At 34.2% G+C, this 17,305-nt stretch overlaps 1 protein-coding gene across 1 annotated transcript; it reads left to right on the top strand.

Moving 5' to 3' along the window:
* The first annotated feature begins 6,447 nt into the window (after positions 1-6,447).
* On the top strand, positions 6,448-16,493 carry LOC147077545 (uncharacterized). Its single transcript, XM_085940872.1, has 3 exons — positions 6,448-6,618; positions 6,921-7,076; positions 16,145-16,493. Exons 1-3 carry the CDS (start codon positions 6,505-6,507, stop codon positions 16,223-16,225), a joined length of 351 nt encoding a protein of 116 aa, XP_085796998.1. The 5' UTR covers positions 6,448-6,504; the 3' UTR covers positions 16,226-16,493.
* Positions 16,494-17,305: the final 812 nt, after the last annotated feature.

Raw genomic sequence — 17,305 nt, 5'->3', positions numbered from 1 at the left:
ACTGAACGTATGCATGAGTAATTACATATATCACATTTAAATGGCTTTTCACCAGAATGAGTCATTTTGTGTGTTTTCAAGTGACCAGATTGTTTACATAAGTAATTACATATATCACATTTAAATGGCTTTTCACCAGAATGAGTCATTTTATGTGTTTTCATGTTACCTGACTGTCTGCAAGAGTAATTACATTTGTCACAGTTAAATGGCTTTTCACCAGAATGAGTCATTTTATGTGTTTTCATGTCACCTGACTGTCTGCACGAGTACTTGCACTTGACACATTTAAATGGTTTTTCACCAGAATGGGTCATTTTGTGTGTTTTCATGCCACCAGACGTCGTGCATGAGTAATTGCAGTTAGCACATTTAAATGGCTTTTCACCAGAATGAGTCATTTTATGTGTTTTCATGTTACCTGACTGTCTGCAAGAGTAATTACATTTGTCACAGTTAAATGGCTTTTCACCAGAATGAGTCATTTTATGTGTTTTCATGTCACCTGACTGTCTGCACGAGTACTTGCACTTGACACATTTAAATGGTTTTTCACCAGAATGGGTCATTTTGTGTGTTTTCATGCCACCAGACGTCGTGCATGAGTAATTGCAGTTATCACATTTAAATGGCTTTTCACCAGAATGAGTCATTTTATGTGTTTTCATGTTACCTGACTGTCTGCAAGAGTAATTACATTTGTCACAGTTAAATGGCTTTTCACCAGAATGAGTCATTTTATGTGTTTTCATGTCACCTGACTGTCTGCACGAGTACTTGCACTTGACACATTTAAATGGTTTTTCACCAGAATGGGTCATTTTGTGTGTTTTCATGCCACCAGACGTCGTGCATGAGTAATTGCAGTTATCACACTTAAATGGCTTTTCACCAGAATGAGTCATTTCGAGTGGCTTCATGACGTGACCAGGACGAAATCTTGAAAAATGACCATCGTCACATTTAACCAGTCTTGCAACAGAATCGGTCGTTTTCGCAATTGTGGTTTTGTGTATCGTTTTGTGAAGCAACATTAGGTCGAACGATGAAAAAAAATCAAAACAGTTACTGCATACAAAATTTTCTTTGTGAAACGTTTTTTTTTCCAGTTGTATAACAGCCACTAATAATTCTGTGTTTACCATATTCGATTGACAAATATCACGTTTACTATTGCGGCAAGCGACATCTTTGAACCTTTCTATATATTCCTTGAGTTCTTGCTTAATATCTTGTTCCTCAATGTGTAGGTCTTTGCTAGACGCTTGTGCTTCAGTCACGTCCCAGGACGACATGAGGCTCGCAACATTGGCCGGAACAGTGCTTCTAGCGATAATCTAAAAAATACATTTAAAAGTATTAAGAAATTATGAGATTTTTAAATAATAGTTCATTATTATAAGTATGAGATCGAGGTAGAAATATTATACCTAGACACGGTGTTAGCGAACCTTTTTCGTAGGCACGCGTGCCAAAATTTTCCAAATATAATCTTTCGACTGTCTGGCGTGCCGAGCAGTTTCTTTATACGGAAAAAATGAAAAGGTAGTTTTTAAGAAATCTATTAAAAAAAGTTTAAATATTACAATGATAGATTCTATCTTTCACCGTATTTCTAGACGAATGCAGATCTTTCATTCTTTGAATATTATGTTATTTTTGCTTGTTTTCAAATTTTTCAAGAGTCGTGGGAGCATTTTAACCACGCTTCTTTTATAAAATTCCCATAACTGCACGGTTCTCAATATTCATGGTCTGTCAGAATTACTACTAGTAGCTCCACCAAGTGTTTGCTTCTTATTTGGTACAGGCATTTTTGTTGGTGCCAATGAAATAGTTTGTTACTGTATTACTTGGCTTGGTTCTTTACACACAAAATGACACCAGAATTGCTGCGATCAGATGATTCGGGGAGCGGCATTCACCGCCACCTGATGAGGTGAGTGCGATAATATTATGTGTCACGCATAAAGCATTAGGAGCGATTTGTTTAATTATATATTTACGATAAACGTAAATTCTTGAAGAGAATTTGCCTATTATTAATTTTTATACAATACGATCTGTCATTTATGCACGAGTTTCGGTTCCGTTTGCGCATCGATTGGTAAATACCACTGGTAAAAATAGTATTAAAAACTCTATAAAATACGCATAGCTATGTCGTAATTATTTTTTAATAGTGTATATTATAAATAGTTATATTTTTATTTGTATCACTTTTTTGGATTTTGCTTTATTATTATATTAGGTAATATTTTTTTCTCTTCAATATAATACATTCGCGTGCCATAGGTTCACCACCACTGTTAAAGAATAATGGTAAGACCGCTCGTTGTCGGATAGTTTCCGGATGCTTAGGCTTGTACTTGAGTCGGCGTTGCGTGGAGTGATCGATCGATTAAAACCGACTGTGGTACTGGGTGGTGTGAATTGGTACATAAGCTTTGTTTTTACTTCGATTTTTGGAGTCCAGAACATACTTCAATTTAAATCAAGCACAACCTTAAAAAGCTTGACACAATCATAATTATTAATATATACTTATATCATTTTATAAAACGCGTTTTCTATCAGAAACAAATTGATTATTGTAATGTCATTTAACACTTTCTATAAACCTATTCGATATATGTGAGAACGTGACTATGGTGTGGTACTTTATATAATTATGAAAATCCAGAATGAGGTTCTCGTTGACCTCATGTATGCCTATCCCTAATGTATTGTCTGCTGGTTTGCAGCTGTCTTGAGAATGGGACTGGTTTGATTTTGATAGATGAAGTGTATCATAATTACTATACTAACATTACACATCTTCCATAAACGTAATGTATAGCTCAATCATTGATATACTACTAGATGAGGAGTTCCCATACAAGTGTCATTTTAAAAATGTACCACAGAAGAAGATATTACGAATATCGTCTTATAATATTTCCCTGTAGGTATAATGCGTTAAGACCGTTAACATGGATTCCCGAATTTCACCCGTATTTCCCTGGCTGTAAAACTAAATTTGCGTTCTTGGAATAGTGACCCTCAGGGTGCTGCAACCCAAAGCTTGCAAGCTACCAAAAATTCATGTCTGAGCGGACAGAGCAAGTCGTCATGAGCTGACTATTAAGGCCGGTCCGGACCAGCCGAGTGATTTAGTGAATTATTATTATTATTAAACTGGCGCTAGGGGCCGTTCAGGTCCATGGCCGACTGCACAACGTTTTTCCAGGCATCTCTGTCCAGCGCTCTCTCTTCCCAGTTGACTATCCCCAGCCTTTCCGCATCCCTTTGAATGTTGTCCGCCCATCTCCGTCGAGGGCGGCCAAGAGGTCGAGTGCCAGCTGGTGTGCCTTTGTAAATCCTATAGAGAGTTCTAGATCGTTCAGATCGTACAACGTGGCCCGCCCATCTGAGCCTTCTTGACCTCAGAATATTAGTGATTCTAGGTTGGTATCGGTCGAAGAGCTCAGCGTTTGTGAGGATGCGCCACCGGTGGTTCTCATTGACGGGTCCAAGTATTCTCCGGAGGATTCTGTTTTCAAACACTTGGAGCGCCTTTTCTTGTTTTTCTGTTAAACCCCACGTTTCACATCCATACATGACGATTGGCTTGATGACCACGTTATACACCCGGAATTTCGTTTTGATGGCCAGCATTTTGGACCTGAACAGACGACTCAGCGCGAAATACGCTGCATTTCCACTTCTCAGTCGGTCAGAGAGCTCTAGTGAATTAGTAACTGAAAAGTGTCCGAACACAGTGCATTAGTGAGTGACGCATCAAAATGAACAGAGCGTCGAGAGCGACGGATATTTCAAAGAGGACACCATTCGCGCGACACGAGAGTGCTGCCGTCTGTCGTTACTTCAAAAATAATTCAAATGACACTGTGCAAAAACGGCGTTGTTGAATTAAATCGATTTATGCTCGATGAATACTTATTTACATAGGATACCTACCTATTATATTTTTGTGGTTGCATAAATTTTTGTATGCTTACCTATGTATTTTTGTAGTTTGTTTAGGTAATAAATAGGTACTTTATGCACAATATTAAATCCACATCAGACATCTGTCGAGCCGCCAAAGAAATGTTTTGCACATTCCCAATTGTAGAAATATTTTTTTAACAATACCTACCCTTATCCAATGCATCAGGTGAAAGATCGTTTTCTATTTTAAAGCGTGTAAAAAATTATTTGAGAAGTACTATGGGAGAAGAAAGATTTAATAGTATGGCCATTTGACTTGATCCGCCCCTGATTTTATGCTCCATTGTACTTACTGACTACAAAAAATAAACAGAATGATAAATGAATAATTATAAATTATAATTATTCTAATGAACACTAGGATAATGTGTACCTACCTACATCTTTACCTACTTTCAATAACAACAAGTTTTCTGTGAAATATTTCCATTATTTATCAAAGTTTTAATCAACAAATTATCCACTTTATTAAATCACTGGCACAGTCCGAACAAGGCATTAGTTAGAGTAAGATGCAAGCTAGATCGGGCTTACTCATAATTATTGCCAGGTCGTTTTCGAGACAAATATTAAGTGAGCTTATATCGAGATAAGTCCGCTGATAATAAAACAGTAAGTTTTAACACTGGCCGAGTCGCTGAAAATCGGGCGTCATTTTAAGAAGCATATGATTAATCCAGTAGTGTATAAATGAGCTCGATGCTACCTACATAAGACATTTTTTGGAAATCGATGTTACCACCGTTTTTTGCACGAAGAAATAGTTTGACTTTGATAACTGACGAATAACAGGAATGTATATTTATAACAAAAACACTGATAGGTTATAAATTTGATTTGTGATTTTTTTATAATAATTCAATACGAAACGAGAAAGACCTTATAATTATGTTGCTTTGGAGGCAATCTGAAATCTGATTTTGACAGCTGAACAGTGGGATCACTCGTTTGAGAAATGCGTGTACAAAAAGATATGCTGAAGCTTTGTATCTTAAGATGGCGCTGGCACTGTTCACAATATTATGTATGGATGCAATATCGCAAGTAATTTTAAAGTACGCACACGTATAAACTGTTAAAGTTCATTGAAATTAGATCATTCAAAATATTCTGCGGAATGACAAAACCACAGACTTACTTTGTCGCCATGCCAGCATGTGACGTCTTCTGCTACCTATCTACAAACAATAATGTTATCTCAAAAGTACTTTCTGAAAGATCATCATCAGTGACAGACATCACATTCAAATACTGCAGGTCAATGCGCCCACTCACACTAAACCAGATAAATAGGTAAGTGAAATAGTTGTAGGAAGCGTGTATAACCGAGACGAGAAAAAATATCTACCTATTTAAATTTAGTCACAAAGCTGTGATAGGATACATAGCCGATGGAAGAAAATATCGCATAATATACAATTACCTGCTGTACTGGTCCGTTATCTGAATGCGAACATCCAGGCGTTGGATCTTCATCATGGAAAGGGTGTATTGCATCTGCAACGAACTCGCGTTTAACGTCAACCAGCTGGAGGTCAATCTCGGGATTAATTTCAGCGAGTCGCGTTGCTGGATACTGAAGGAAACATTATGCATTTTTGTAATCATATAAAAAAACAATTTTGAGCTCGCGTACCCATTTTATAACAATGCTTACTTATATAATTGAGGTAGGTAGCTGTCTAAATGTATGTCAAAAGGTTTTTGAAAGAAAGTTTGACATCCTCGTATGTTCTTAAACAATTTGTAAAAAATATAAACTTATCGAAGGTATTCTGCTAAAATGATTATAAAAAATCGCAGGAAAGGACTTAATAAATAAAAACTAACCTCAAAATCACAACTGAAATCGTCTGTGTTCTCCTGCATTATATAGGTGAACGTGTCAGTGCTGTTTTGGTGGCTGGTTGTTACATCAAACTTGTCTTCAGTACCAGATTGGTCTCCATCACATTCTCGCTTCACTTCCATGTTTGCGTATCAACAATCGTATGCAATGTGCTAGAGACAACTTTCTGTTGTGTTGTATATAAGTGTTGCCGAAATACAGTTAATAATATTCCGTGTAGCTATTATCTGATAAACAATAATGTAAGTATTGAATTTTGTAGTTATTATGGGACAGATACTAATGTCAAGAACATCGACTACACGTAGAACTTTTATCGTAACTAAAACGTATGTCCTGTCTCTGGAGACTAGTAGAGTGTGGAGCCGTCACGAAAAAGATATCGTCAGTGTTAACATTATAGGAGAAAAAAATGAATTTGATTTATTTGTTATGAATATGATTGATGAAATGCTGACGATCATTTTCGTACCATTGTTTTGGTTAGACAACAAAACATACATATAATTGTGTCACCGTGTCAAGTGTATATTTTTATTATAGGTACCTAGTTTCCACGGGAATACTTTTCAGTATTGCGGCAACACTTTTCTAATATTACCTTGAAAGGATCCTGTCTGTCACTTAACACGTGGCTTCTGGAATATATAGGTACCCTTAGCATGGATGCAAAGCAACGATGTGATGGAGGACACTCCGATATAGAAGGCAAGCCTTTGTTTGACACGCTGAGTATCCATCCAAACAATGCGGTCGTTTCAAGTTGCAATTTCGAGGTTAGTTTTTGGAAACTAATTTTTTTTTACAATAACATTAGATTGAGAATAACAATGATTCGTTTTATATTATAAACTGTGGCTTTTTTACAAACTATGTAGGAACATAGTGTGATATTAATTGTTTCAAAAAAATACATGTTTATACAATTTGACAGCTACAATACATCTGTGATATTTAAGGGTTGGTTTGTTTATCTACTAATTCATGTTAAATATAAATATTATACAATGATATATGGTGATTACGTGACAAGAAACTGTTTTACCGTGTTTACAAAATGTAATAATGCTTTTTTCAGCACTTTAATATGGCGGACCTCTCTAATATAAAATCTGAGACAGATAATCATCCAGCTGTCGTCAAGCGCGAGATTATTGAAGATGTTTCACATCCATTATATGATGAAGATCCTCAACCGGGTTGTTCATATTCAGATTACAGGCCACATCATCAGGTACGTTCAATTGTACGTAGGTATATGTGCCGTTTTCTTCCCTTGATGCCGTCTTATATTGAAGGTTTGAATTTGCAATGCATCTTTGAAACTCATTTCACCATTATTAATTCGCTCCAACTTGTTTCATTTAGTGGTTTTAGCTCACACTGATATTTTAAAACAAAACCATGAGCATTTATTTATGATGATTTATACATCACAATCATTCGAATGTAAAGCAATAATTAAAACGATTATCTAAAATTGTGATCAATTGTATGGTGAATAAATGAAATTAATCGTCCGTGAGTTCTTTTTAGGTAAGTAGGTAATACAAGGTAAGCCTATTGTCTACAAAAAACTACTTGCAGCCATAAAATACAATAAACGGAAGCTATACCTACCTACTTGTGAAATGGGGTGGAAATAGACCAATTCTATTGTCAAAACTTTATGTAATAAATTCATGTTGTAAGCCTCAAATTTTACTAAATTATCTACCATGCTGCATGACAACATAAATTGAGGCGTTCCAGCTAAACAGTTTGACAAGTCAAAACTGGCGTACTGCGCATGCGTTATAAGTAAGCCGGAATAGTTTTAGCGCTTGGCCGTAGTCATGGGGCGTCTTCGACGCGGAATTGGCGCGGGGACGGGCACGGGTAGAGTGTCCGTAGTAGCCCGCGCGCGTCCAGTCGTGTTCAGCGTCAAATCAGGGATAGGAAACCATAAACACAGAAAAGTTTTTACTGGAAAACTCCTACTTGAAATGGCAAAACTTTGCACCAAAATATGGGGCCAATGAAATCAATATGGAAAGCACTAATTTAGCAGAAGAATTTTATAACTTATACAAGAAACTGCGGGAACAACCAGACAAGTTTTTCGAAAAAGAGTAACATGAGAAAATATTTGATTAGGTATATTCTAATTGATCTAAGTTTTTATCTATTCTTTTTGAGTAATTTTTTGCGATCCGACTATCGCCTTTTGGCATCTTCAAACACCACCAATGGTGAATATACACTGTCATCTGATACAGTTAATTCCTGTTTATTTGGTAAATTTATATTTATGAATTTAAATTCAAATTCCATCAAGTACCCTTGGTCGATTTTATAATTTGATTATATATTGGATAATATGTAAGTTAAAGTTTAAAAAAGACTTTTCGGTTCATATGGTGTGAATGTAGGTGTAGAATGTACGCTTCATAACTTTGCACCCCGGCTCTAGGATGGAAATGATGTACCTACTTAATATATTTTATTTTTATTATGTTTATATTTTTTTATTAAGGAAAACAAACAGTTACATAGACTACAAATATGTATAAAATAGACTAGAAAAAGATATTGCAACAAGCAAAGTTTCCATATAAATTATAATAATTATAGTTAATCATATTAAAATTTAAATACAGAGAAATTAGATAAAGAGATAAATGAGAAAGAATATTGAATAATTATAGACAAAAAAAAACATTTTTTTATGTACCTACCTTTATACATAATATATATTTATTTAGTACTACATATTATATTAATACAAGTGAATATATAATTTTTATATATATTTAATATAATTTTATGCGACGTAATAAGGCAAAGAGGCGTATCAGTGTAGTGAAAAGTGCAACGTTATAAAACGTATACCTACTTTACATCACTTCGCACTATCTATGCTTTGTGAAAATAATACCATAAATACACCAGACGCACGCGGTAAGCTCATGATGGTTTGAGACACCCGCAACTCGCTCGTTTCCCGCGTCGGTGCCCGTCCATTCAGTGCGGACACCTCTATGCGCGCAGTATGGGAAGAGCCCGCCGCATGTACGATCTTGCCTGCGTTGAGCTAGACGCGCCAAAACAACACGCGCGAACACCCGTCCCCGCGCATTGTCTACGGACACGTCGAGACGTGTTCATACGTTTGAGTTGCCCGCCCCGCCGCCGCCCCGCGCCCGCCTAACCACCACGGACGAGCACTTAGATTTAACGTTTAGTTCACTGTATCAGCAAAGTGCAAACCATTTTCTGACCGTCAAAAATGATTTGGTCTGAAACGTCAAACCACTTCTCACATCTGTCAAAGTAATAACTCTCCAGACAGGACCTAACCTAAAAATGATAGTCATTTATTATATTCCGTACCTATGTCATTTTCTCAACATAGTATTGCGTTACCTACCTATGAACATTATAATATTTTTAGGATTAAGAAAAACTGAGATTCTTCTGCATTTATATATTGCGCGATGTTCATATTAATATTTTAGTCAGTGGGAGTTCAGTAGAATTAGGTAGGTATATTATTGCGTAGTAACCGATACCTATTATGCATTAGTAACCATATGCGAACAATAAACCGATTTTGATCGTATTCTTCCATGATTACACCCAAATTGTCTATGCATAGAGTTCGATTCGATGTCATCACTTGTTAGGTATTTAGTAAAAGGTGGTGGGGTCGCTACTCGACTGAGAAATTACAACAAAATGGATTGACTCGACTAAATGATTTTACTAAAGTACTCGACTCAATTTGTCTGTTCGTACACGTTTAGTTACTAAATTACTCGCCACTCGACTAAACTACTCGCCTGACCTGAACCGGACTTAGAAAGATGTCTCCATGAGCGCAGCGACAAAATCAAATCTCATTGACGTGCATATTCAATCGTGAAGGCTCAACACCTGAAGGGAATTTTTTTAACGCAGCGGTACCTACGCAAACAAGAAGCAAAACGCAACAGTATCTTCAAAGGAGGTATAGTGCTTCCAACGGTGTCCAATAATGCAACAAAAATACTGAATGGACATTATTGATGGTCGAGTAAGAGCTCTCACAGACGGGATTCCGGTGTCGAGCCACCGAAGAATTCAGCCACTCGACATTCCAGTGGCTATGGCAGCCACTGCAGTGGCTATGGCAGCCACTGCAGTGGCTATAGCAGCCACTGAATTGAGTTGTCCCGGTGCAAAACTTGCTATCCCCAAATTTTTCGATTTTGAGGTTTTGGTACCCTTGGATTCTACTCGTCTCAGGCTACACGACAATATATGAAATGGGCTGCAAACCCATGTATAAACCTTATAAAATTATGTTTAAAAAATCCAGTCGGTTTTCCAAACTTTATTTCTGATCTAGAAATCAAAACTATATTAGGTACTGCTATATTTCTGATAATCTCGGTTGCAAAACGTGAAATATTTTTTCATTTGCAAAACAAGTTAAATAAGCTAAAATCAGGGACGTGAAAAACCTTCTCAGGTTACATTTTTGTGGAGAGTGGGCCAAGAATCAAGGTCTTGATTTTTATAAGAAGGTGTTCGAATAACAGGAAGCAGTGAGTTGTGAAGAATCTAACGAAGCATCTCATTTCGAACTCATGGATGATGAAGATGAACCACCCCTATAATATTATGTTTTTAAATATATTATTTAATCACCTACTACTAACTGTTCATTATACTTTTAATTTTATTCTTTTTAGTGCGATAACTACCTACGTATCTTTAAGAATTTTAATGAACCTATGATGTTTTTAATTTGAATTATTATTGTTTTATTGCCAACTATTAAAATTTTGTAATAAAACAATCATTTTCTACATGTGTATATCAATTGTATTTTATCATTTATCCAATGCTTGTTAATATTAACAAAACGATAGTATTATTAGACTTTTAGTAAAAAAGATTTTATTTTGGATTTTGGATGATAGGATTTGCAACCGAACATATTTGCAAGAAGAGCTGTCATGTTTGCAAATTTTCAACCATAATATCTATTTATTTAATTTCTTTTATTTTGTTAACTGTCAATTCATGGTGGAACTGCATTGTATTGTTTTTATTTAATAAAATGCATTTTTTTGTAGTTCTTATTCCACTTTTAATCAATAGATTACGACCCGTTTTGTCCGCCTCAGAAAATGTCCCTCTGAGGCGGACGAAACTGGTCCTAATATATTGATTAAAAATGGAATAAGTACTACAAAAAAATAATTGCGTTTTATTAAATAAAAGCAACAATCCATTTATTTTAAGGCCCGATTACAAAATACTTTTGTGTACCAACGAAATATTTTTTTTTTAATTTTCTAAGTAAAAGAAGTGTCAAAATTTGTTTTTTTATCATTTTGCCAAAAATCTGTTCAAACCCAGTTAGCAAGTTTTGCATCTGGATGACTCATCATATACGCGGCACTTCAATTAATAAAAAAACATATTATTATTACAGTAGCTCATAAAAAAACACATTATTATTATTATAGTAGGTAAGCGGCATACATCTTTGTTAGCGGCAAAATATCAGATTTCATTTTTGTTTGTTGGTAATTTTATTATGCAATAGTGAACTATTTATACAAATGGTTTAGAATACCTACGTTTTTTAATAATTATCAATAGTTTTTGCGTAGATAGGTACCTATCAGGACCACAATGAAAATATATAATGATCGCTGTCATAATAAATTGTTGGAGAAAATACTTATTCCACTTTTAATCAATAAATTAGGACCGGTTTCATCCGCCTCAGAGGGACATTTTCAACTGAATACATTTTTGAAAAAACAATATTTATCATTCTGTCGCTAAGAAATGTCGTATAAACATACATATTATTACTTATTATTATATGGTATATATATCGGAATATCAACGCCTATAATTATTCGCTACCGGCTAAACGATCAAAATTCATAAATATGATTACGGATTTAGCTCGAAAATATTCCTATTATTATTGTGTTTAGAATTATCATCGATAAATTCCAATTTACTAATAAATTAATACAATGGCATAATCATCAAAAGATCACTTATCTGTGATTTATTTTAAAACTGCTGGGAGGTATTTAGGTAACTACTTATATCTATTGGTAGTAAGTTCTCACATATGTACTTGTTATTTTTCACTTATTAGATCACATGTATTAATGTGACTATTCTTCAATAATTTGTCCAAATACTAAACTATACTAATACCAGAAAATTCCTCGGTATCCATAAAGTCTCTTGTACTATAACCACCAGTGGCGCACCCATGGGGGGGGCAAGGGAACTTGGCACTGTGGGGGGCCCGGCGTGTCGGGTTGACCAGATAAGTGAGAAAAACACACATCATAAATTGGCTGTAATAGTAAAAAAAATATACTTAATGGCCATGAACATTTTTATAATTGTGCAATATATTTTCTATATACTTGACAGCATTTAGCAGACATAGCTTGTATTTAAAATCGCCAATAATTCACTAGCCTGAGGGCCCGTTTCAGGATGTGGGGGCCATGGTGTAGACAAAAGACCGATAAACGAGAAATTAGGCTGTGTTGTGTTGAGTAGGTTTGTGTATAAGTTAAATGCACTAATACTTTTTTTTGTCCATTTTCAATTAAGTAATATTTTGGAACCTCAATATTAAAAAACCAAAAATCGACGATAAGAATTCAGCGAAAAGAACGACTACACCCACTACAGTCAGTAGGTCATACGCATTTGTTTTTATTGAACTAAGACTACAATTTACAGATGGTGTTGGTTAGTTTATAAAAATCAATTGCACCCTGCCCGCACCAAACCATAATAGTTTTGGTATACTTTCGGCGATACGGCTAAATACATACTTATTACACATATTGTTGGTTCATTTTTTAAATTTATTTAACTCTGCCTAACATAATAAAAAAATATTATCCTATCTATAAAATATCCAAAGTGATGTTCATATACCTAATTTAATCGCATAATTTTAGATATGTTTAGAAAGACGAGTATTTTTTGACTATAATTTATTATGGCTTGGTTTTCGCAGGGTTTCATTGAATTTTAAAAACTACCACACCATCTGTAAATTGTAGTATTTTTATTGAAAACAGAATGATATAATTTTTTTTTTCAGAATGTTGATCAGTAGAAAAAATATTTTCATTCATGCATTTTATTCTGATGAAATTCATATGTAGCTAAAAAACATGCCTATTAATATTAATTATGCGCCAATGATAAATAAAAATTTACAAAATAAATAATAGCACTCATGTAGCGCCGAGGAGTTCAATGACTAGACAATAGGTAATGCAATAACAATAATTACACGACAAAGTATGGCAAATACATTGATAGAAAAACTTGTTAGTATTTATTTCTTTATATACCTAGTTAAGTAGGTATTTTGAAGATGCTCGGGCTCTGATCTATTTGATTATAAACTATTGTCAATAATGAATTTCATCAAATCGATCGTAAGAAATATTCTCACCAACACCATCTGTAAATTGTAGTCTTTTTATTGAAAACAGAATAATATAAATTTTTTTTTTAGAATCTTGGTCAGTGCAAAAAACTGTTTTCATGTATGCATTTTATTTTGAAGAAATTCCTATTTAGCTTAAAAACATGCCTATTAATATTAATTATGTGTCAATGATAAAATTCAATTTCAATAATAATAATAGCACACGTGTCGCCGCATCAAAGCGGTCTTTGTATTAATTAATATTATTATTACGATCGCCGGAGTTTCGGCTGAGGCAATGAATAAAAAAAGGTAATAAAAACCGTGCTCGCAAATAATAATGAGTTCGAGCGGCTTGACATTGTGGCGGGCAAAGGAAAAGTGTGCGATTCTCATAAACACGAGTATCTTCCGTCTGAACGCTCCCATTTAGTTATGTGTAAATTCGGAATCTCCGCCACACAGGTGGCTTAAAAAAAGTGCGATACGGGTGTCTTCCGTCTGAACGCTCCCATTTAGTTATGTGTAAATGCGGAATCGAGCCACGCCGGTGGCTCGACACCGGAATCCCGTCTGAAAGCGGGCTAAGAGTTTGCGCTATATTTTTGTCTATGCTCACATGACAGCTAGTTGGGGTTGACATTAGATTTTCCAACCTGTTAATGAATATATCTGCCAATGGTTTCGATATCCGGAATCGTTTCACAAACGCCTCGTCTGTCATTTTGAATGGATCCGTCCGGTTACCAAATCTTAACAAGTATAATTTCAGCGTGAATGACTTCCATTTTGGGTAGGTACGTGTAAGATAACCTAAAATGTAGTAATGACATTAACATATTATTTTATCAGTACTTATTAGTTATCGCTGAATTCTTAAAACGATTGATTGTTGTACGTAGATAATTAATCCTTAAAGAAGCTACTTACTTCAATATTTACCTCATAATAGTGTTATTACTATATTCAGTACCTACGAAAATGTGAACGGAACTTCCGATGTATTTTACAAACCTAATATTAATAAAATATGTATGTTTCTGTATAACAAAACACAATAAATACTTAATTGAGAATTTAAATACAAAACAACACTTCTTCCAACGGTAATATGTAAATGAAAAAAAACAATAAATAAAAAGCCTTTCAACGTTACGTTCCTACTTTTAATCTGTCAAAATTAGCGCCTTAAGGGGGGACATGCTCGTCGAAGGTCAAAATTGAGTTTTTATTGTATATTCAAACCATGATCCTGGACACTCCTTAAACGTTGTAGATGATCTATTTATATACTTTTGAAGCCTTATTATCCTTTATAGTTATTTTAAACATTTGATGACTGCATGAAGTATTTTTGTTACATAAAATAGTATTCTTTTAAACCTCTCGCTCTAATGTTTTAGAATATAGTCATATTTCGGTACATAACTGTGCAGTGGTGTTAAGATTTTTTACATTTCTTAATTTTTAAACGCATTTATAAAACCATTAGTATAATTTATTACGAGATAATTTTTGTAAAATATTCACGATAAAAAATTATTTTGATAATCTCTGTGATCCCAAATTTGACAAGAATTAGGCATTTTATTATTCAAAAAATCGGCAAGATTAACACATTTGAAGATGATTCTAAAGATATTTATTATAAGCTATGTCTTTGACCATTCAAGTGTGATAAAAATCTTATGAATAATGATTGCTTTATAATAATTATTGACCTAAGAATAAGGTAGTGTTTTTTTGAAATACGCCATTTCTTTTGTCATTCCCCAGTGGTTAAGCTACAACATACGGCCGTAGCCATAAATTGACAAACTATAATTGAAGTAAAGAGTAAAATGATATTGACGCGCGTGTTTGAACATGTACCGTTTAAAAAAAAATAAAAAAAAATTCGGTTAGGTACATGTTCAAACACGCGCGTTAACATAATTTTACTCCCTACTTTAATTATAGTTTGTCATTTTATGGCTACGGCCGTATGTTGTAGCTTAACCACTGGGGAATGACAAAAGAAATGGCGTATTTCAAAAAAACACTACCTTATTCTTAGGTCAATAATTATTATAAAGCAATCATTATTCATAAGATTTTTATCACACTTGAATGGTCAAAGACATAGCTTATAATAAATATCTTTAGAATCATCTTCAAATGTGTTAATCTTGCCGATTTTTTGAATAATAAAATGCCTAATTCTTGTCAAATTTGGGATCACAGAGATTATCAAAATAATTTTTTATCGTGAATATTTTACAAAAATTATCTCGTAATAAATTATACTAATGGTTTTATAAATGCGTTTAAAAATTAAGAAATGTAAAAAATCTTAACACCACTGCACAGTTCTGTACCGAAATATGACTATATTCTAAAACATTAGAGCGAGAGGTTTAAAAGAATACTATTTTATGTAACAAAAATACTTCAGGCAGTCATCAAATGTTTAAAATAACTATAAAGGATAATAAGGCTTCAAAATTATATAAATAGATTATCTACAACGTTTAAGGAGTGTCCAGGATCATGGTTTGAAAATACAATAAAAACTCAATTTTGACCATCGACGAGCATGTCCCCCCTTAACCGTCGAAGTTTATGAAGCCCAAAAGCCTCCGCCACTTTCAGACGCGTTTGTCGAAATCTAATTAGAAATTAAATTTCTCATACATTCTAATCACTTTCTCATACAATGACTTCGATACTGTTTTGTCCAAAAATTGCCCTTATAGGTGGTCATAGTCCAGAAACTTTGGATTCTTTATGTTGGTTGATTTTTTTATATTGTTAGTATAAATGTTTTGATTGATTTATGTTTGTATTTTATTTCTTAACAGACTCCGCTAATAAACTGCGACATGGATTGTAATATGATTGCACCTGATATCTTCGAGAGACAATCTGCAGTCTTTTGGTGAAATTGAAGTGCAAGAAATGGCCATCAAAAAGGAAATAGCGATTGCGTCTGCGAAAGAAGTCCATCTGAGGTTGAACAGAGCTTCATTTTTTGTTAGAAATTTTGTTTGCAACGTGTGTTGTAATTTTTTTTCATCAGCGCACATTTTAAAGTGCCATAAACGTATGCACGATGCGTCGTTGACTTTCGATGAAGTGGCTTTTCCATGCGACCAAAGCAGTCACTTGTATGAACAGTTTGATGCGTCGACGTTTGCAAGTGATTCACAGGTAACTCATATAATATACATGCTCATTTGATTATTGTTGTTCGGTATATAATGTATTATATATGCTAATATGCAACATAAATAGTACACACAAAATTTTGTCAGTCATACATATTTGTTTTCATTAGATTAAGGTGACCATAATTTACTGATGTGTTGGTTAGTTTTTAAAATTCAACAAAACCCCGCGAAGCCAATGATAAATAATAGTCCAAAATTATTCGTATATCTAGAAAATATCTAAAATCATGTTATTAAATCATACAGATCTTTGGATACCTATTTTATAGATCGAAGAATATTTTTTATTACCTAGTTATGATTTGGTAAAGGCAAGGCTTAATTAATTTTAAAGCCATCTGTGAAATGTACTCCTAATTCAACTAAAACAAATAAGTATAATCGAAAAAGTGTGCACTATTTTGTCGGATTGCCCATAACATTGGAATGTCGTTCGGTGATTATACATTCACCTGCCAAATAAAGTCAAATATTGGCGACCAATTATTGAAGAAAGAGCTCTGGGAGACCTTCTTTGGCTTATCGTAATGATGATACTATTACTTAATATTTATAATGTTATTTTCAGAAGCGCGAAAACGGTCTGATTAATATTAAGTATGAGAATAATGATGAGGCAGCCATCATCAAAGAAGAATTAGTTGAGAATACAATTCAACAAATCAATGATAAATTAACTGAACCTGGCTGCTCTAATCTTCAATACAAGCCATTAGACCAGGTATGTTTAAAAACAAATGCGGCTTTGTCCGATAGGCTGACGTCAAATTCAGGGCGCCCAGTTCGGACTAC

The sequence above is a fragment of the Rhyacophila brunnea genome, unplaced genomic scaffold (assembly GCF_057557595.1).
Source record: "Rhyacophila brunnea isolate RB1 unplaced genomic scaffold, BYU_Rbru_1.0 scaffold_13, whole genome shotgun sequence".
Taxonomy (NCBI): domain Eukaryota; kingdom Metazoa; phylum Arthropoda; class Insecta; order Trichoptera; family Rhyacophilidae; genus Rhyacophila; species Rhyacophila brunnea.
This window is presented reverse-complemented; position numbering and strand designations above follow the sequence as displayed.

Excerpts from the sequence above, each read along its gene's own strand:
- LOC147077545 (XM_085940872.1), top strand. The coding sequence starts at position 6,505 with ATGGATGCAAAGCAACGATGTGATGGAGGACACTCCGATATAGAAGGC. Across the intron at positions 6,619-6,920 it reads TTTCAAGTTGCAATTTCGAG|CACTTTAATATGGCGGACCT; the intron begins GTTAGTTTTTGG and ends TGCTTTTTTCAG. Across the intron at positions 7,077-16,144 it reads ATTACAGGCCACATCATCAG|ACTCCGCTAATAAACTGCGA; the intron begins GTACGTTCAATT and ends ATTTCTTAACAG.